This window comes from Schistocerca piceifrons, chromosome X (assembly GCF_021461385.2).
Source record: "Schistocerca piceifrons isolate TAMUIC-IGC-003096 chromosome X, iqSchPice1.1, whole genome shotgun sequence".
NCBI lineage: Eukaryota > Metazoa > Arthropoda > Insecta > Orthoptera > Acrididae > Schistocerca > Schistocerca piceifrons.
Window position 1 is genome coordinate 367154839 of NC_060149.1, and position 22865 is coordinate 367177703.

General features: G+C 41.7%; 1 protein-coding gene across 1 annotated transcript in view; it reads right to left on the minus strand.

Moving 5' to 3' along the window:
- The window catches only part of LOC124723077 (relaxin receptor 1), a 414738-nt gene that overhangs the window by 202497 nt on the left and 189376 nt on the right, over positions 1-22865 (minus strand). The window contains exon 10 of the mRNA XM_047248253.1: positions 13404-13475. Coding sequence (XP_047104209.1) covers positions 13404-13475 — 72 coding nt within the window. The remainder of the gene's footprint in view (positions 1-13403; positions 13476-22865) is intronic.

Below are 22865 nucleotides of genomic sequence, written 5' to 3' on the forward strand. Positions count from 1 at the left end.
ACTTCCACTTATTTCAACATTAAATAAATATATGTCAGTCAAACGTTTATAATGAAATGAAGAGATTATATCAGCCAAATATGGATATTTCACAGACCTCACAGAATCTACGAACTGTAAAACTTTGGACAAAGTGAAATGCTGTAACAGCGAACAACACTAAAATCAGATACATTTTTCATCAAAAGAATCAAGTTGTTTCACTACCAGGCGGAGGACTATTGACTACTGTCTCGTGGCGTGACATCAGGTAGCTGATGATGCTGTTTACATGTGACCCCCAGATATATCTGTGTTGCGACACATATTTCAGCGTCAAATAACAGTCCGGGGCTTAGCAACACAAGTTTCAAAGTGAAATGATCCGTAGTAACACGATTAGCAATCCTTTGCTGCCGGAATTGATGGGTTTTGCATACTGTAACACGTCCCTGGCTTCGATCAGGAATGTGATACAGTGAATCACGCTGCAGCGGGGAGGATTTTAAATTCATTATTGTTTGTTTGTGCTTCCACACTTAGCTAATGGAAATTCCCCACCTTCCAACTGTATGACGCAAGGGAACTTTCAGTACATGGTACGTAATAGAGTTAATGTTGTCTCTGCAGCTGAAAAAGACCTTCTTCTTTGCCTGTCGGTTCGTTTCTCCCTCGTTCAAAATTATGCATAGAAGTCCCTGGAAACGTATTTTGTCATAATTTTTATTGAACTTGGCACCGCAGCTACGACAAATTGTTTAAATTACTTCTTGACGCTTTCAGCCATCATTTGTTAATCATTTGTTTTATTGTTGTATAATTTCGGTCTTAGACCACTTTCATGTACCCAGATATGCAGAAGCAACAGGAATTCACTGCATTAACAATCGTTTAAGGTTTTACATACGAAAAATTAGAACACAGAATGCACGAAAATTCAACCATGCATTAACACTCGTTTAAGGTTTTACATACTAAAAAATCAGAACACAAAATGCACGAAAATTCAGCCATGGTACATTTTGACACATTGTTCTCTGCATATGCTATATCTGAATGGCGACTATTGCATTGTGCTTGTGAGTGCAAATTCCGTAGTTGTCATAAAACCAGTGTCACTAGCACATTTAATACGGTGCACGATACAAGTTTTAACTTACATGTATTTCCACGTACAATCGCAGTTGATTCACACGATGTGACTGCACGATGGTTAATGTGGATATGGCACTACGGAAAATGCTACTACAAAGAGCTTATACTAAACTACACAGAGGACATTCGGAGATGATGTAGTCGACAAACAGAGAAGAGGCACATAGTTGTCACCAATAGTCTATGTCTATCAAGTTCATCCATATAGAATTAGGATCATGGGATTGGTTAAATAAAATGGACAAGGTATATAAATTATCAGCTAAGTAAAAAAATGGAATATATGATACTCTTGTAAGTATACAGGGTGTTCAGAAAGTCCCGTTACATATTTCTAGGATTTGAAGAGGGGAGTTATTAGATAATATTTCGAACTGAAATCCATGTCCGGAAACGTACCGTTTCCGTGTTACAATTATTTGAAAACATGTTGGTAACGCGACCGCTTTTACAAGTAATTGATCAGGCGTCACGCAGTACGTCACTTGTAATACAGTTTCACTCATTAATAACCAAATAAATTGCCCACCTACTCGTTGACGGGTTCTTTTCAACGTTATGTAGTACAGCATCTTGCAATTCGGGTGTGCGGTGTCTCCTTGGAGCACCACAGTCACGCTTCCTGAAGGTGAAGGTACCCTTTTCTCGAAGCTGTTGCGTAACTGTGGAGAAAAGGCTATGGGATGGAGTCAGACGTTGTGGAGATCAATCTTGATAAAGGTGACGAGCAGCTCTTCCATTACCGTGAGATCCGCCATTCAGGAGGATCACGTCGGTGTATTCTGCAAAAGTGTACTCAGCCATGTTGCTCCAACACTCACAAACACGTGAATGAGGCTCGAACCACATTAGAGAGGTAAGATAGAGGACAATGGCATCAGACAATCCGACTTAATCACCCCCACCATGATTGCCCATTTGCATACCTACTAGCAAACATGTGCTCAAATGGCTGTAGTAAGGAAATGGTACGTTTTCGGACATGGATTTCTCTTCAAAATGTTGTTAACTCACTCCCTTCTACAACTCCTAGAATTTTGTAATGGGAATTTCCGAACACCTTGTATGATAAGATAATACTACAACAGCTTATGGTTATGTGGCTATATAGTATTCCTCTATTTCTACCTTGTATGTCTGTCGTCGCACCTTACCTGACAACCTAAGCAAAGCCAACCGCTTTGCATCCCATCTATCTGACACCTTCACCTTCACAATCATTGATGATCTCCACCTTCATTACTTCATACTCCCTATGCACCAATATCTCTGGCCTACCTCTTACTGTCATGCTCAAGTACCTAGATAACATACTGCAGACAGAGCACTATACATTGAACAAGTACTGAGTAAAAAACGCAATACCACTCCTAATCAAAATTGCATTACCTGCAGATACCCGAGAGAATACTTCCTCTCCTTTCTAGAAATCCTAGCCACGCATTGCGGTGTAAACTTCCACAAAGGTTTCTATCCTAAACCATCGACATCCTCTCGAATTCTTTCTTCAGACCAAACTAACCTGCTAGTGCCACCTTCTCAGCCAACGTGGCTTCCGTCCCTTCTCTTCCGATGACCAACCCTCCGGCTGACCCATCTCCTAACTCACTACATTAACAACTGCAGATCTACCATCTTTGTACCCATGATCTCGAAAGAGCTTATGAGCGTGTAGAGCGTCCCGGTCTACACTTCAAGGCCCAGAACTATGCATCGCCAATTAAGTATTTCCACACTGGCGTAGCTTTTCTGTCTAACCGGCTTTCCTGTGACACCATTGACAAAAACAACATCCGTTATCTTCCATGCTATTGCAAGTGTACCCCCAATGGTCTGTCCCCTCTCCATTCCTGTATGTTCTAAACATAGCGAAGATGCCTAAGACATCTCATGTTCATCTCCTTCAGTATGCTGATGACATTGCCTTCATGGCCCAGTATACTACTCATCTGATTCCTCAACGGTCCCTCCAAATCCATCTCAAGCAGTTCACATGCTGGTGCATCCAGTGACTCCCAAAGTAAATCCTTCTAAAACCCAGCAATAATTATGGCACGAAATGCTCACAGTTTCCGCGCCCATAACTTTTACCTTATAATTCCTAATAACTAGCACACTAAAGTAACTCGTACTAACGCTTGATAGCCAACTAACATGGAGATCTCATCTCATAACCATTCAACAGAATGCCGAATAGGAGGATTGCACCCTTCCAATGTACCCCTCACCTTTAAATCCCTGATTCAACACACCCTCTGCTACGTAAACGAAGTATGGACTTCCCTTCCTCCGAAATTCTACCAAGTACTATAGAGCCTAAAGCTCCATACTCTGACTAGCCTCTCAAAACTGCTTATGCTCCCCTACACGAATATACAAAATTACTCTCCTCTGTACTGAACACCTACGAATATGTAACTTGACCTGTAAAACTGACACCAATTAATGTGCAGTTTCCTCCTGTTCTCCGATCCTAGTACTCTGCCGCGTCTATACCAACACATTCCACAGCACTACACCTTCATACCCAACACATCCTGTCCAACGAAACTTTGATCATTTTGTAACGGAAGAGCGTCACATTTAAATTTCAGTGGTGTGTTGCAATTGCCAATTATTTCAATGTTGATAGGGGGGAGAGATGTTATAAATTGTTCAAATAATTTACAGGAATGCAGCCGGATGACGTAGTCGACAACGACCTATATTTCGAAAGCAGCATATCCTGCCACTTTCACGGCATAAGTGGCAGGAATTAAAGTGGCAGGAAATAAAGTGGCAGGGTGTGCTCCTGCCGAAATATCAGCAGGTGCTAACGACGTCAATTGGCTGCATTCCCATAAGTTATTTTAACATTGTGTCCGCCTGGAGATACTCAGGTCTCACGTGTTTTAAATTGATTGCAAAAGTATATTCTGATTAGTAACTGCACACTTTATTTCATTGTTATACATTTTTCAATTTAAAACAATCATACATATGAAGTGCGGTCTCTTCCTGGAGAAGTAATAACTTACTATACAGAAAGTTTGGTACTCAGCTAACGAAACTGGGAAGCTACTCTGAAGTGCCATAGAATATGGTACAGACATGCGTTTCAAATACAGATATGTGTAAACAGACAAAATACAGCCGGCCGGTGTGGACGAGCGGTTCTAGGCGCTTCAGTCTGGAACCGCGCGACCACTACGGTCGCAGGTTCGAATCCTGCCTCGGGCATGGACGTGTGTGATGTCCTTAGGTTAGTTAGGTTTAAGTGGTTCTAAATTCTGGGGGACTGATGACCTCAGATGTTAAGTCCTATAGTGCTCAGAGCCATCTGAACAAAATACAGGCAGGCAGAATACGAGCAACGGCAACGCCTGTATAAGACCACAAGTGTCTGGCACAGTTGTTAGATCGATAACTGCTGCTAAAATGGCAGCTTATCAAGATTTAAGTGAGTTTCAACGTGGTGTTATAGACGGCGCATGAGCGATGTGACAAATGATCTCCGAGGTAGTGATGAAGTGAGGATTTTCCTGTACGACCATTTCACGAGTGTACCGTGAATAACAGGAATCCGGTAAAACATCAAATCTCCTACATCGCTGCGGTCGGAGAAAAATCCTGCAAGAACGGGAACAACGACGATTGAAGGGTATCGTTCAAAGTGACAGAAGGGCCACTCTTCCTTCAAATTGCTGCAGATTTCAATACTGGGCCATCAACAAGTGTCCTCGTGCGAACTATTCAACGAAAGCAGTTCACATAATATGCAAAATGCTGGTGATTTCTTAAACTGGGTAACAATCAGGAATGGGGTGCCGCAACGTTCGGCCTTGGGTTCTCTGCTGTTCTTAATATATATTAATGACTAGCCATTCTATATTCACGAAAATGCAAAGCTGGGACTTTTTGCCGATGATACAAGTATAGCTATCACACCCAACAGACAAGAATTAACTGGTGAAATTGTAAACGATGTTTTTCAGAAAATCATTAAGTGGTTCTCTGCAAATGGGCTCTCATTAAACTTTGACAAAACACAGTATATACAGTTCCACACAGTAAATGGAATGACACCATTAATAAATATAGACTTCGATCAGAAATCGGTTACTAAGGTAGAATATTCAAAATTTGTAGATGTATGCATTGATGAGAGGTTGAACTGGAAAAACACACTGAGGATCTGCTGAAACGTTTGAGTTCAGCTACTTATGCTATTAGGGTCATTGCAAATTTTGGCGATATACATCTGAGTAAATTAGCTTACCACGCCTATTTTCATTCTCTACTTTCGTATGGCATCATATTCTGGGGTAACTCATCATTGAGTGAAAGAGTGTTCATTGCACAAAAGCGTGTAATCAGAATAATTACTGGAGCTCATCCAAGATCATCCTGCAGACACTTATTTAAAGAGCCTGGACCCTGCACGAGAGCAGGGGACTTTTCAAGCTAGTGGAGGATCTGTAATGGGGCGTGTGCAGTTGGAATGATATGGGACCCCTGATACGTCTAGATACGACTCTGACAGGTGACAAGTACATAAGCATAGTATCTGATCACGTGTATCCATTCATGTCCATTGTGCATCTTCACTGTAGCCTCACAATATATATATTCACTTTTGAAATTTTTTATTAACAGTCCGAACGAATTCAAAAGTAATAGCAGTGTACATGGCTACAGCACTAGGAGAAAGGATAATCTTCACTATTCAAGGTTAAATCTAACTATGGCTCAGAAGAGGGGAAATTATGCTGCCACAAAAGTCACTTACCAAATAGCATCAAAAGTCTGACAGATAGACATATAGCATTTAAAAGGAAATTAAAAGAATTTCCTAATGGCAACTCCTTCTACTCTTTAGATGAATTTTTGGATATAGTAAGTGGGTAATTTCCCCAACCCCACCAAAAAAAATTAAAAATATTAAGTGTCATGTAATATTTTGTGTAATATAATATCTCGTATAGACATCTTTTTATTAACCTGACGCGTTCCACATCATTACGAAGTGTCGTATTCATGATCTATGGAACAAGTACTAATCTAATATAATCTCATCGAAACATCATCGATATGGGCTTTCGGAGCCGAAGGCACACTCGTGTAGCCTTGACAACTGCACGAAGCAAAGCGTTACTCCTCGCCTTTGCCCGTCACCACCGACATTGGACTCTTGGTGACTGGAAACATACTGCCTGGTCAGACGAGTCTCATTTCAGATTGTACCGAGCGGATGAACGTGTACGGGTATGGGGCAACATTTTGAATCCATGGACGCTGCACGTCAGCAGCGGACTTTTCAAGCTAGTGGAGGCTCTGTAATGGGGCGTTTGCAGTTGGAATGATATTGGACCCCTGATACGTCTAGATACGACTATGACAGGTGACAAGTACATAAGCATCGTATCTGATCACGTGTATCCATTCATGTCCATTGTGCATTCCGACGGACTTGGGCAATTCCAGCAGGACAATGCGACACTCCACACGTTCAAAATTTCTACAGAGTGGCTCCACGAGCACTCTTCGGATTTCAGTCACTTCTACTGACCACCATACTCCCCAGACATGATCAATAAAGAGAGAGAACAATAAACACACATTTGACATATTCAGAAATCCAACAGCCACAGACATAATCATACATGCTTCATCCAACCACCCGCAAAATAAAAAATTAGCGGCCCTACGACACATGTTACACAGGCTAAATAACATCCCACTCCGCAAAGAAAATTATGAAAAAGAGTTACCAACAATACAACTCACAGCCACCCGTGAAGTACAAAAACTCAATCAAAAAATTAAAACATAAGTAAAGAAAAATCAAAACAAGCAGCGAGCACAGAACCCCACAGACACTACAGCACACAAGGGAACACAAAACAATAACACTCATGACGTGGATAACAAGAAAAAGGGTACACTCTTACATACAAACACACAGCAACACACAAGATAGCAAACATACTAAGGAAACAGGGATTACAAATAGCTTACAGGACAAGAAACAGCCTCCAGTCACATTTACAAACAACAGAAAAACCAAATAAACACCAAGGAGCAGGTATATACCAGCTAGAGTGCCAAGAATGTAAATCAGTAATCTGGGGATGACAAGCAAGAATTTTAAAACTAGATATAAAGAACATATAAGAAGTTGGAAATATGAAAACAGCCACTCTACCTTCGCCGAACACGTGATAAAACATGGACGTGAACCATCCAACATGGAATGTGACATGACACTTATTAGAGTTAATAATCACAACAAAAAGCTCCTGACGTTGCAATAAAACTTTCACATACAAATAGCCATTGCAACAATGGGGAAGAAGGTACTCAATGACCAAATCCATATAAAAAATAACTCCCTGATCATGTTACCCACCAAAACAATAACAAACCGAAATGTAACCACGATAGACAATTAGTGTATCTCCTTCCCCTCTTCTTTCTCCCTCTCTCTCTCTTCCCCCCCCCCAAACACACACACACATACACACACACACACACACACACACACACACACACACACAACAAATGAAAAACATCAAATACAACAGAAACAAAAGATAGACAAACCAAACACACAACAACAGTTGGCAACAGTACACTGAAAACACAAATATGTTGATCTCCAAATGGAAGTGAAAGTGAAACATGCGATGTGACAAATGTGTAAAAACAACGCCAGAAATATTCCAGCTGGAGTACGAAGACCAATAAATACAGCTCCAGAAACACATACATGTGCTAACAGCGCTGGAAATCGTAAGTAACACCGAACGATACATTCACAATACGGAACTACAAAAGTTGCTTCTAACCTAAAAAGTAAGAGAAACACACGCAAATTGTAATATATCAGCATATTATATCTATCACATAATACGTTTATTGTATGTATTTCAGGCCACTGATGAAATTTCCCAAATAAATGAAGCGAAACGAGTATGGCAACAAACAAACTGCCTTCATTTAGTTGCGTAGACAGTACATACCTTCACGAACCTCACTTTTCTCTGATTAATTTACGTAGTTCCAGAAAAACACTTCAGCCCACGTAAGGTGCTACCATTTTAAAACGGAATAAGGAATTAATTAATCCTCTGTTGAAGGCCAGCTACAGGTGATAGTCTGAAAATGTTCCAAGTGATCTCCAGTAATTGTGCTGTAGTAAGTCGTCTTATGTAAACCGTTCCGTGGATGCAAGATATTTCCATGCAAAATTGTGGGCTGCAAGAATTGCACCATCTTGCTTCAAGAATGAATCCAAAAGGTAAACAATACGGCTTGTTTGGTTCGCGTAAATAAAATAAGACTTGAAGATACTGTGGAAGCTAATTTGCACCAGATTCTGTACGCACTGCTTCTGACAAAACATGCGTGCTACTAACGATGTATTTCGTAATTTTTAAGGTAACAAAAAGTGACAAACCTTTGTTAATAGAAAATTTGGTGATTGTGTTTTACGATTAATACAGTAATAGTTAATTGTTTTTTTCTTATTTCAAATACCTAATATGTACTTTGTTTAAACCTTATCCTTAAATTATTATTTGATAAGTGGAAAAACAATTGCATTTAATGCTATCTTTGTGTAGTTCATTTACGTAAGACGGTGGAAACGTGCACCTTTGCTGGGTCGCACTGTGACAGTACCTAATTAAATTCATTTGCTTTGTTACTAAACATTAAAATAAATTCAGCCTGTAAATAATAGCTGACTTCATTCTTGTTTGAAAACTTCCGGTAAGTGACTGTTGGAAAAAGAAGTCGCTAAATATCTTGTGAGTCTCATTCTGGTACTAAAAGCTAAAAGTAATTTTTTTCAAAGATAAGTTCATAAACTGTTTCAAGTTTGAGGAACAGTATTATTCCCAAATTTCGTCCCTTCGGGATTGGCGACTGCTATTAGAAGGCAGAATTAATTGTTTCCAGAAGGCAAGATGAGTTGGTATTGATTCCTGGCACAACTGTAAATACTGGCACTTTGTTTTAGTGGGAAACCATTATACCATTATCAAAGCGATAATTAAAGGTTACGAGCGATTTAAAGCGTTAGCTTTTGTTTCTGGATAGAACGACCTGTTTCTAGACAGAACGACCTCCTAGTTTTTCACTAAACGCTACGGAATAAGTACGATAGCCTAAATAATATTCAAACAAAATTCGACGTAGTTAACAGTTGTAATAGAGTCCAACTGAAGCTTAAATAGTTCTCAAAATATAAATTTTATTGCTCTTCGTGAGTTCGTACTTAGACGCTACGGAAGCCATTCAAGATTGTGGCAAGGTAACGCAGTTTTGCAGGCCACTTGTAAGTGCACTATAATTAGAAACAGAACAGAGGTGTGCACGGTTGTTATACTCGTAACTTCCTCTTATCCGATCATGAAATCCGCTCAGATATACAGGCATTCTACCACGTTTAGCAGGATACACTTCTCCTTCCTTTGTTAGGGTTCTTGTGCCCACCACTCCCCTCCACCCTCATCCTAATCCTTGGTTCGGAACCTCTCTGTCAGCATCTTCCCAGATTCCTTAAACAAACATCCATGCACATAATACCTCTATTACACACCACCCAAAACCATACATTTCCCATAAATCCCTTACCCAGGGCAGTCTACATAATCTCATCATTTCATATGTGTAAATATTTCAAACAATCAGCAAATCGACCTTTTATCTTTTAACCAACACAACTCACCATTTGTCTTTTACTTTTGTGAAAAATTTCAATTTTTAACCCTATCAAAAAATTTAATGTTTTAAAATTTATGAAATTGTTTGACTGTAGCCACACCCAGCGTGGTGGGGCAAGGGGGAAATAATAATAAAGGCAAAGTAAGGCGACTGTGCGTCCAGTGTTCGTGTAACATTTTACTGATTGTTAACGCATTTAATTCCTGTTTTTCCATTTATTAGCATACTCGAAATTGGGCTAAGACTAAAATTTTGTACCAGTGCAAAAAAAAAAAAAAAAAAAAAAAATTTACAGCTGCAGCGACTATCAAATCATTTAAGGTATGTTGTCAGTTCACCTGTTCGATTCAGACTTGAAAATGCGATGGTACAATTTCATTATCGCTCAAGGTTTCTCATAAGCAACCTCAAGCAAACTAAATTCTATGAGAAGATCAGGAAAGATTTTCCTGGTCACGCACACATTTTGAATGAGTGGGGTTCATTAGGTCGTTGATCATAGTCGCCAAGGATAGCTTGAAAGCACTACTTATAAAGGAAGCTAATATTTTTCACTTCTTCTATGTTTCTGCTTGAAACAATTTCAAGCACGATGCTGAACAGAAGACTGAGATTTGCCGGGAACTTCATGACGATGCAGGGTAACACATTGACGAAAAAGACATAAAACGCAAAATGCTTAGCAGCGATTAATTGGAAAAGAGATGTCATAGGATATTGGAAAACAACTGGAATAAGCGAAGACATCCATACCCAGGATAAGTTCAGCTATGGAATATACTGGAAGGTCGTAGGTGGACTGATACCAGAATCAAAATTAAGATCACGGAAGCAGAGAGAATCAGGAGCAGCAACATAATGAATAACTATTGGGAAGAAAGAAAACGTAATGGACAATTCACTCGTAATCCTAAAGGGACGAAATAAACCAAATAAATGAAAACAAACATGAAAAATTCCTACAACTCCAGTTTTTTAGTTAGTCTAAATGCGTTACATAATACTGAATACAGCATTCTCCTCTAAACCAAGCCATTTTCCTTGAAAATGATATATAAGCTGACAATTTCAATGACATTTTAACACCGTGCGCTAATATTATACATTTCCCATAAAATAACTTTAATATTAGGCCCTTCTATAGTCTTCTGAGTTACATGTTTGAGTCAATTTTATGTCAACATATTGCGAAAATTTCATGTTGTGATTTTAGATTCGTTTCATGAAAACAATTGAATGGAAAAATTTTAAATTTGGCAAAGGTAAGTCTCTAAATGTTGTGAACATGAAACTAAAATAAAATATACATTGATGGAACAAAAGTCGCAGAATCAAGAAATAATTAATTTAAAGTAATGAAATTTCATGAGTACATTTGTCTAACCAATATATTTCAGTGATTAACATTACAAGTTCACAGTTTAATATAAGCGCGACATATGCCATTGCAAATGAGAAATACTGGTACATTAATAACCGGTGTATCTGCCAAAATGTTTAATATAAGCGCGCAAACGTGTGGTGTACAGGTGCAGGATGCCAGTTTGTGGGATAGAGTTCCACGCCTAGTGCACTTGATCAGTCAGTACGGGGATGGTTAATGCTGTTTGTGAATTATCTGGAGTTGTCGTCCGATGATGTCCCATATGTGCTCGATTGGAGACAGATCTGGTGATCGAGGAGGCCAAGACAACATGTCGACAAACTGTAGAGCATGTTGGGTTAGAAAAGCGGTATGTGGGCTAGTGTTATCCTGTTGGACAACAACCTCGGAAATGCTATTCATGAATGGGAGCACAACAGGTCGAATCACGAATTGACGTACAAAGTAGTAGTCAGGGTGGGTGTGACAACCGCGAGTGTGCTCCTGCTGTCCTACGAAATCGCACCTCAGACCGTAACTATAGGTGTAGGGCCAGTGTGTTTAGCACGCAGACAGGTTGGTTTCAGGCCCTCGACTAGCCTCCTTCTAACCAACATACAGCCATCACTGTCACTGGGGCAGAACCAGCTTTCATCAGGAAATGCAACAGACCTCAACCTTGCCCTCAAATGAGCTCTCTCTTGACACCACAGGTCGCAAATGGCGATGGTTTGGGGTTAGTGGAATGCACGCTACAGGACGTCTGGCTCGGAGCTGTCCTTGGAGTAACCGATTTGTAACAATTCTTTGTGTCACTGTGGTGCCAACTGCTGCGCGAATTGCTACTGCAGATGCAGTACGAAGCAGCAGAGCCATACGCTGAACACAATGGTCTTGCCTCTCGCTAATGTCACGTGGCCTGGCCGTCCTGAGCCCCGTATTCTTGCGACCGTACATTCTCATGACCACCGCTGCCAGCAATCATGTACAGTGGCTACATTCTTGCCAAGTCTTTCTGCAGTATCGCAGAAGAAACATCCAGCTTCTCGTAGCCCTATTGCACGACCTCGTTCAAACTCAGTGAGATGCTGATAATGACGTCTTTTTCACCTTAAAGGCGGTCTGCTGACTTCAACTCACCACGTCCAATCTCAAAGTTAACTAACGTTCACCGCCATTACCTACATTAAAGCAACCTCATTTGCATATTCATAGTGGCGCTTCTAGTGCCACTCTTATGTAACTGGCGCGAAATTTAAATAGACATCATCTTTCAGATGTAGAAACACGCCTACCAGGTTTCTTTTACGTCGCACTACTGGTTCTTGATGTAGCGATTTTTCAGGAAACACTGTGCAATATATTGAAGTAACACGCTTGCTTCTTTAGTTGGGGATTTCCCTATTGATGCCAGACAAAATGGTTCAAATGGCTCTGAGCACTATGGGACTCAACTGCTTTGGTCATCAGTCCCGTAGAACTTAGAACTACTTAAACCTAACTAACTTAAGGACATCACACACATTCATGCCCGAGGCAGGATTCGAACCTGCGACCGTAGCAGTCGCACGGTTCCGGACTGCGCGCCTAGAACCGCGAGACCACCGCGGCCGGCATCAGACAAAATATTGATATTTTGTTTCTGTACTTGGCTCCGGCAATAGGCTCTTTCTCGCACAGGGCTACCAACCATTTTGCCCCTTTCAATACGGAGGTGAGAAACATCTATTATCTACGAGTAGAAACAGTTCCATATTCTTCACTGATTTCTGCTTGTTTATTTAATACCTCGTAATAGTGGCAGAATAAGGCACTGCTCATGCACTTGAAGTGGTTCTGGGAAACCTTAATAAGTAGAAAAGCACAGGATAAAATATGCTAACATTTGCAGCTCTTTCACGGATGCTTCTCATGTCCTGCTTGAAAGCTGGACTTGTCACCAATCAACTCATAAAGATTATAATCATTTTCTTACACTATCAAAGTGATTCAGCGATGAGCGTAATGTTATATGTTAACCGACTGTATCTCATTTTTATGAAATACAGAGGAATCTGATCTTCCTTTGAATACCACTTGATGAGAATTATCGGTGGATATAAGTTTTTATTTCATCATAGTTTTTATTTACGTGAAGGGCCATGCGTGCAGAAAGTTACTAAAATTTTTTAAGTAATGTTACAGTCGTAATACTCACAATGACTGAAGATTTGTCAAGTTTTGGAATAAATCTCCTGGTATGAAGGCAACTGGATTATTTCCAAGGGACCTGCGAATAGAAAAAAAACAGGTTTACTTACATATAATCTGTGACAGTTCTTCAAAATGTGTGATACCTTAATTTAGCTTCCAGAACTACTGTTCGTAGTTTTCAGCATAAGAGGCGCGAAACAATTAGTATATCCTTTCCGAACTAAAATAATTATTAGTCACTTATCGATATTTATTTTCTATTTCCGAAATTTTCACTCACAGAAAGCACAGAGCTATGCACTGCATTTCTGTCTTCCTTAGAAGAGCATTAGGACGCTGAGCAGTCACAGAGAATTGGTGACACGTTTTGAAATACTTGCAAATTCAAACCCTAGCACAGTAGTACAGGAGAGAGTTGTTGGATTATAATTATCTGGACCACCTGCGAGCTACTCGTACATATAAATCCTTATTTAATTCCACAAAGTAGTCAGTTTTCAAATATCATACTTCTTATCCGTCGTTATCGATGTCTTACAAGAGTAATGGAGGCCCATTCACAAGACGTATTTAGTAGTATGTTCGTTAGTCCAATATTCTGTGCAATTAATGGTAAAAAAAGTTTCTAAATGTGTGGATTGTTGGCTTCGAGGCCTCAGTCTTTAGACAAAAGCCATCAGTACCCTAAGCACACAAGATTAACGCTGGTATAGTGCCTGACAAATGTGCAGAAAACATGTAAAAGTTACCATTACCCTACCACCAGGAATAGCCAGTATAATTGTATAATTTTGTTCCTCATTTTGTTGTATACAACCTACTTGACCCCTATTTTTAACGCATTTTCCTCTCTTCTGCCTGTCTGATCTAATTTTTCTTCCTTTAGCATCAACACATATCTGGTGCAGAGAACGTAGGCCAAGATAATTTCAGTTTTAGTACTTGCGATAGTTTGTAAGCCTTTTCTATCCCTCCACCCCAATCACAGTGACAAATATACTTTGAATGACGAAATTTCCTGGTGGTATTAGCAATGGGCAAATAAAATATTACAAATCGTCCTCTTTTTGTCTTGCATATTCCTGCGTAATATTGATGCTCTACTTGTAAAATACACTGTCTGATCAAACGTATCCGGACCCGTATTAGTGGACATTAATTTGGTGTGTGCCCACCTCCGCCTTTATGATGGTCTGAATTCTGCTGGAGACACTTTCAGTGAGATGCCTGAAAGTCTGTGGAGAACTGGGCAGACCATTTTCCCTCAAGAGACAGAGAACGTTGGGGTATGAAGCGAAGTCGACGTTCTACCTCATCCCACATGTGTTCCACTGGGGTCGGGTTCGAACTCTGGGCAGACCGGCCATTTCAGGAATATTACTGTCGACAAGACATTGCTTAATAAATGCTGCTTTATAAGAAGGCGCATTCTCATGTTGATACAACCAATTCTCGTCTACAAACTGTTACTCTACAATACGCCTTACAGAATGCGGTCAGAGGTGTTCATATCTTTCCACATCAATTGGCTTTAGGCTTTCGCCAAACTCAAACCCTTCCATTGGATCGTCACAAGATGTAGCTTGATTCATCACCGCAAATCACTCATTTTCAGCAGTGCACTGCCCACTGGTGGGATTCTTTACGACAACTCAAGGTCTGCATACCACTGAGTACAGAAATGTGTAGCTTATGAGGCACTGCTCGACCATTGTAGCCCATTCTTTTTAACTCTCTATTCGTACTCATTGTGTTAGGTGGACTGCTGGTAGCGATCTGGAGCTTACAAGTGGTCCCTTCTGCTGATTTCATGCGATTTTTTGCAACCTGTCTCCTCAATGCTCAATAGTTGTCAATGCTCAATAGTTGTCAGTATATGAGGTATTTTCCTTCTTGTTTTAGCGGTGGTTGTTCCTCGGCGTTTCTACTTCGTAGTCAAATCACAAACGGTCGAAGTGAGCAGCTTTAGTAGGGTCGAAATGTCCTTAATGGATGTTTTACTCAGGTGACATCCAATGACTAGCCAATGTTCCAAGTCATTGTACTCTCCCGACCGACCCATTCCGCAACTATTGCTTCTCCACGGACCATACAATACCCCTAGCCTCCTTTTATTCTGCCATGTCCGCGTCTCAAGACGTATAGTGGTGAATAGCGTATTACACACGAGTGTCCCGACGCTTTAACATATAGTGTATGTCCACATGAGCTAATTGTCGCATTCGATACGGCAACAGCTGAGGAGAAACGCTGACGTCTACACGGGGGACGCATGGATACAGGTGTGTCGTCTACCAGAATACAGTACGGTCTTCACACATGTAGTGACAGTCTGCAAACGTTAACTATGGTTCAAAATCGCAGTGGATCACGTGATGTGTTACGCACTTCTTTAAGCTCCACGGTTTGCTCACTTTGGAGCTGTTACACTAAGGGGATTCATGCTAACAAGGGAATGGGCAGACTTGCCATGTCGAAACTTGCAGTGATTTCCTTGGCACTCATAGCCGCAGTTAAAATCCACATGCTAAATTTCAGCTGCAGAAACGGGGTGGAAATTACTAAAAAATCACGAAAATTGGTAATTCCTTCTTTGTCTCTTGCAACAAGGACTCGGGTATAGCCGCGCGGGATTAGCCGAGCGGTCTAAGGCGCTGCAGTCATGGACTGTGCGGCTGATGCCGGCGGAGGTGTGAATCCTCCCTCGGGCATGGGTGTGTGTGTTTGTCCTTAAGATAATTTAGGTTACGTTGTGTGTAAGCTTAGGGACTGATGACCTTAGCAGTTAAGTCCCATAAGATTAAAAAAAAAAGGTCGGGTACTTCTGGTTTTCGATAGCTGTTGTTACAGCGAGCCGTTTGTTCACGATCGGGGAAGCTTGTTTATCTTGTTATTGGCACAGCGATTATGAATTTTTGCCGTGTTCATGACCGAGGAGAAGAAGAAGCTACGATACAAGTGCCCAGGTAGCAAAGAACAATTGCAAGTTTATTAAGCCTCAGGAACAGAATACAATAACACCTCAAGAACATGCAGGCCTATTACAGTTCCGAGGTAACTCTAAGGAAGAGTGCTTATGGCCGACTAGGTGCTAGTATTTTATTTGTGAGGGCACGAATTGCCGTATACTACGTCAGTGGCAGTAACGTCTGAAAACTGTAAAATGTTTGCCTATGCAGCACGGCAGTGCAGTGAGTCCCACTGGGCCATGATACGTAGCAAAGATTGGTATAGTTTTTTGCCTACTGATACTGTGTCGTTATGCTAGATTACCACTTATTCTGTAGTATAAATCGAAATGAAGGTTACACAACGACCAGAAACGCGAGAAGCAATTTAAAGTGAAGCTGTTGAAGTTCTGAAGCGCCAGGTAGCCGCGTTACTCCAGGATAATGAAGAACAAAACCGGGGTAATGCGTAGTTGCAGACCGAACTGGAAGCGTTACAAGTCGCGACTGGGCTGACGCAATCTTAGTAAGGGGATTCCACGACGTTAGTGAACGTTCCTGTCCCATACATTGGTCCTATGGTGGCTAGCCTCATTTCGCCTTTTTCTGAGAAACATCCGAAGATGTGTTAGCATATCTAGATATTATGAGAAAGCAGATCGATTAGGGAATTGGTTTGATGCTACATCTCTGCCTACGGTTAACGGGTGACGCTAAAACATATGTCACATATCAGGTAACCCTTAGTACAACACAGACATCTGACCAACTGGCCGATGGGCTTAGACAACGCTATCATAAGCAAAATATTGCCAAATTTTTAAGGGAAAGCTCATGGGATTTACACAGAAGCACACTGAGTCTAGAGGTATTCTCTGATAGAATTCGTAAGGTGAAATCGCAGATGCAAAAGTTGACGCACAGTGCAGAGGCAGATAGAAACCTCTCGAAGGCAGTAGTGAATAGGGTCTAGGATTTATTCGTAAGCGATATTTCGGCGGATATGTGACGACGCGTGAGGATGGAAAATCCTTGTGATCTGCCGTCAGTTATCAGGATTTCCATATAGCTGGCAGAAAAAAATGTTCAAATGTGTGTGAAATCTTATGGGACTTAACTACTAAGATCATCAGTCCCTAAGCTTACACACTACTTAACCTAAATTATCCTAAGGACAAACACAAACACCCATGCCCCAGGGAGGACTCGAACCTCCGCCGGGACCAGCCGCACAATCCATGACTGCAGATAGCTGGAAGAGATAGATATTGCGACTCAGAAACGGAGTGTTCGTTTGTATTCTCCTCTGACGTCAAAATGCATCAGATGTGGACAAGTAGGCCTCTGAAGAAGCAGTGGTGCCAGTCTCAATGTTTTGAGGGTCGTGATGTTGGGCGTAAGGCACGTGATGGCAGAAGTAGGAAGCAGGATAAACACAATCGAAGGAAGCGTTAGTCAAACGCAATCGGAACTATCTTAATCCTCAGAGTTCATTCCCAATAAAACGGTACACTGCAAGTACATGTGTTCGCTTGACACAATAAATAATGAGGAACATAAATTCTTGGTGGTCACGAGTGCACTCTTGTCGATAGTTAGTAGGACAGAACGGAACGACTGAGTTGACGATTTCATGAATGGGATGGTTAGGGTATTAAAAGATACTACTGGCCATGGGCGTACCCAGCGAGGGACAGGGGGGGGGGGGGGAGAGCTGCCCCCCCCCCTAGAAGATATTCGCAGTTTTTCACTAGTTTACTGTTTTATTTAATAAGAAATGCTGCATGTTTTCTCGGATTGTACAAGTGCATTCTTGTATTTAAAATGTTGATTAAAAGCAATTTTTCACTGCTTTACTGTTTTATTTAATAAGGAGTTCTGTATGTTGACTCGAGTCCTTGTTTCCTGAGACTAGTATTACCTGCCCCCCCCCCCCCCCCCCCCAGTTCAGTTCCTGGGTACGCCCTTGCTACTGGCGTTCTGCAGATGCTTGTGAGTTGGTTTGATGCAGTTCAGAAAAGTAGTATAATCGTATCCACTTCGCTATTTTGTGAAAATGTGGAGTCTGAAGAAGTTGTAGTGCCGACCGAAGTACATGTGGGATGTACTCAAGTAATTGAGTGTGTCAGTAGTAACATGACTCTACACCACTGGGTGATAATGGTTGTTATTTTGAGGCCGTGGAGCCTGGGATGGTTGTATAGGAAACTTCATGTGCTACTGAGTTTTTTGTCGTTCAGAGTGGTGGCTTTAAAATACACTGAAGAGCCAAAGAAAGTGGTACACCTGCCTTATATCGTGTAGGGCCCTCGCGAGCACGCAGAAGTGCCGCAACACCACGTGGCATGGACTCGACTAATGTCTGAAGTAGTGCTGGAGGGAATTGACACCATGAATCCTGCTGGGCTGTCCATAAATCCGTAAGAGTATGAAGGGGTGGAGATCTCTTCTGAACAGCACGTTGCAGGGCATCCCAGATATGCTCTATAATGTTCATGTCTGAGGAGTTCGGTGGCCAGCCGAAGTGTTCAAACTCAGAAGAGTGGTCCTGGAGGCACTCTGTAGCAATTCTGAACATGTGGGGTGTCGCACTGTCCTGCTAGAATTGCCCAACTCCGTCGGAATGCACAATACACATGAATGGATGCAGGTGATCAGATAGGATGCTTATGTACATGTCACATGTCAGAGTCGTATCTAGACGTATCAAGGGTCCCATATCATTCCAACTGCACACACCCCACTCTATTACAGAGCCTCCACTAGCTTGAACAGTCCCCTGCTGACATACATGGTCCATGGATTCATGAGGTTGTGTCCATACCAGTAAACGTCCATCCTCTCGATAGAATTTGAAACGAGACTCATCCGACCGGACAACATGTTTCCAGTCATCAACTGTCAATGTCGGTGTTGACATGCCCAGGCGGTGCGCAAAGCTTTGTGTCGTGCAGTCATCAAGGGTACACGAGTGGGTCTTCGGCTCCGAAAGACTATGTCGATGATGTTTTATTGAATGGTTCGCACGCTGACACTTGTTAATGGCCCAGCACTGAAATCTGCAACAATTAGCGGAAGTGTTGCATTTGTCACGTTCAACGATTCTCGTCAGTCGTCGTTGGACCCGTTGTTGTAGGATGTTTTTGGGGTGCAACGATGCCGGAGATTTGATGTTTGGTAAAACAGATTCCTGATATTCACAGCACACTCGGGAAATGGTCGTACGGGATGATCCCCATTTCATCGCTGCCTCAGAGATGCTGTGTCGCTCGTACGCCGACTATAACATCACGTTCAAACTCACTTTAATGTTGATAACCTGCCATTGTAGCATCAGTAACCGATCTACCAACTGCGCCAGACACTTGTTGTCTTATATAGGCGTTGCCGACCGCAACGTCGTATTCTGCCTGTTGACTTATCTCTGTATTTGAATACGCACGCCTATACCAGTTTCTTTGTCGCTACAGTGTAGATACTATGGAGGATTCAGAGGAAGTTACTGATGATATTAGTTGTGTTGCGGGTGTTGTGGGTATTGGGGACGTACAGATTCATTTTTTCCCGAAGGATGCAAATTCGGTGCCATTTCGGATGACGCCACCTTCTCCAAAGGAGGAAGGGAAGAAGAGAAAAGAGGGAAAGATGCTTGTAAAGCTAATATGCTAGCTGACAAGACTGAATCCTTTCAGAAATGTGTGGCTGAGATTCAGGGTGAATTTGATGATACTTGCAATGTTATAGGTTCTGAGAATAGAGAACACGTCGCGTAATTGTTAGTAAAAGCAGTCAAATTCGTGGAGACATCGTTTCATCCAAAGGAGACAGCTAGGAGTGAGACAATGTCGCAAGAGTCTATTATCATGAAAGTAGAACCACTTATACTGCGTACGGCGTCATTAAGGTCACTGCATATGGTGAAGTGCCGAAGATCACAAAGAAGTTGGTTTTGAATAGGGAAGGTATAAGGAAGCATGGCACTGCTATGCGTAGTTGATCGGTAAGTAATTGTAAGATTAGAGAGGTAATTGAAGCTACCGACCAGTGTGCTGTATGTGATAGTACCGCAAGTAGTTTGTGGGTAAACATAATTGCAAGGATGTGTGTTTTGAGGAAACGCTAGGGAAAATTGTTTCAAATACTATGTTCCAGATGATGTACTGAAACAGCAGGTTAAAAAACCACTTGACAGGCACAAAAGTAAAGCCACAAGGTAAGACGAAGATGGAGCTAAGAGACAGTGGAACCCTAATATATGGTACTTTTTGTGTGAGAGCCGGAACAGCCTTCCGCCTACCATCCACAATTACGAGTACGACAATGATCGAGTTGATACATTCTTGCTGTTTTGGCCAGAGAAGTCGTTAGAGATGTTGCCAGTCCCAAAGCTAACATTTCTGACTCATATAGGAGTACCAACCAGCAGCAATAAAGAAGCGGCAGATTTCCTCAGAATAGATGTTACAACACATCTAACAGTACCACGAAAAGCAGAGTAACCAGATTCTGAACATAAGCTTTCCAGCTACCAGTACTGAAACAATTCTCCTCGCCATTTGTGAAATTTAAGTTTATTATAACGGAAGAGCTGTACAACACCCAGGATTACCTGTGGATCAGTTACTTGTTGCCAGGTTTAGCGATGTGACAGGAAGTACAACGGAGTAATCAAGTCGTATAGCAAAGATAAACACTAGAAAGTAAAAGTAAAGCACTGATTTCGAATTAGTGTAACAGTTTAAGTGAATCATGATTTATGAAATTACATTCCAGTTTCAAACTGAGATATCCCATGAAGGTCGAATTAATTGAACGTGTATACTAGTTACATGAAATGTATTCGCAGTTGCGATTACGGCTAATTATCAGTTGTATATGGGAATGACGATAACGAAAATTTGGGCTGGACTGGGACTCTAATCCGGGTTTTTCGTATTACGCGAGCTGTCGCCTTAACCGGTTTAGCTATCCGTCCACGACTCACGGCGGGATCCGAACTTCCATATGTCGTCGTTCCTGCGCCACAACCTGTACTATTACACAAATTATGTACTTCCCGTACAGGGAAGGACCTTTTAATTGATAGTCGCTACCTGGTATCGACGAATAAATACGATATTGCAGTGCCTGTGTCGTTAAGACGTATAATGCTATGTTTCTTGGAACGTGCATGCATGTCCGAACGAAAAGGCACCGCGGAGACTGCAGCCGTTATGAAATACATGAAATGTATTCGCAGTTGCGAATATCAACAATCAGCAGCTGTTTAAGGAAACGACGATAATGAAAATTTGTGTCTTCTTTACGCGGGCGGTCACCTTAACCGCTTTGGCTATCCGTGGAGGTTGTGACTCAGGAACGGCAACATATAGAAGTTGGGAACTAGCCGTCAGTCGTGCTGAGAATGTCAATATGGTTAAGGAAACCGCTCGCATAAAGCAGGAAATCCGGGGTCGGATCCCGATCCGGTACAAATTTTCATTGTCGTCATTCCTTTATGCAGCTGACGGTTGTTTGTATTCGCAATTGCGAATACGTTTCATGTATTTCATAACGGCTGTAGAGGCCGCAATGCTTGTTCGTTCGGACATGCATGCATATAAGAAGGAACAGTCCATCGTTCATCTCAGCAAACGGGCACTGCAGTATCGTATTGCGTGTATTCTAGCTAGTAGAGTGCAAAAATTTGGGAGAAATTTTATATAGAATAGGGGGGGGGGGGGGGTCGCATGCTGCGCAGCAGAATAGTAATGAAGCAAGGGATAAAACATTGTTGAAACGGACTGGGACGACGCTATGTGGAGCATGTTCATCGAGTATGAAACGATGGTGTAACCAACTTCAACTCTTGCAAGAAACAAAGTACAAACGAGGAAGGAGCTCATTGCCCCAGACTGTGCGAGAGAGAACGTCAGGAACGCCAGATTCAGCACCTAGACAACAGTGTAGCTCAGACATAATGTCTTCTGTAACTGGACTACATGTAGTAACTTCACCTAGGAACAACGCAATAACGCCTTTCAGGTTGCACACTTTACGTAAAGGAATACTATGAAGCTAGAGAATTTAACATTATAGCCAAGAGCACTGACAGGCTCGACAAACGGGGCACATTCAGTCATCTGTACAGGGGCATCACGCCAGCGACTACTACACTACTGGCCATTAAAATTGTCACACCACGAAGATGACGTGCTACAGACGCGAAATTTAACCGACAGGAAGAAGATGCTGTGATACGCAAATAATTAGCTTTTCAGAGCATTCACACAAGGTTGGCGCCGGTGGCGACACCTACAACGTTCTGACATGAGGAAAGTTTCCAACTGATTTCTCATACACAACCAGCAGTTGACCGGCGTTGCCTGGTGAAACGTTGTAAGGAGGAGAAATGCGTACCATCACGTTTCCGACTTTGATAAAGGTCGGATTGTAGCCTATCGCGATTGCGGTTTATCGTGTCGCGACATTGCTGCTCGCGTTGGTCGAGATCCAATTACTGTTAGCAGAATATGGAA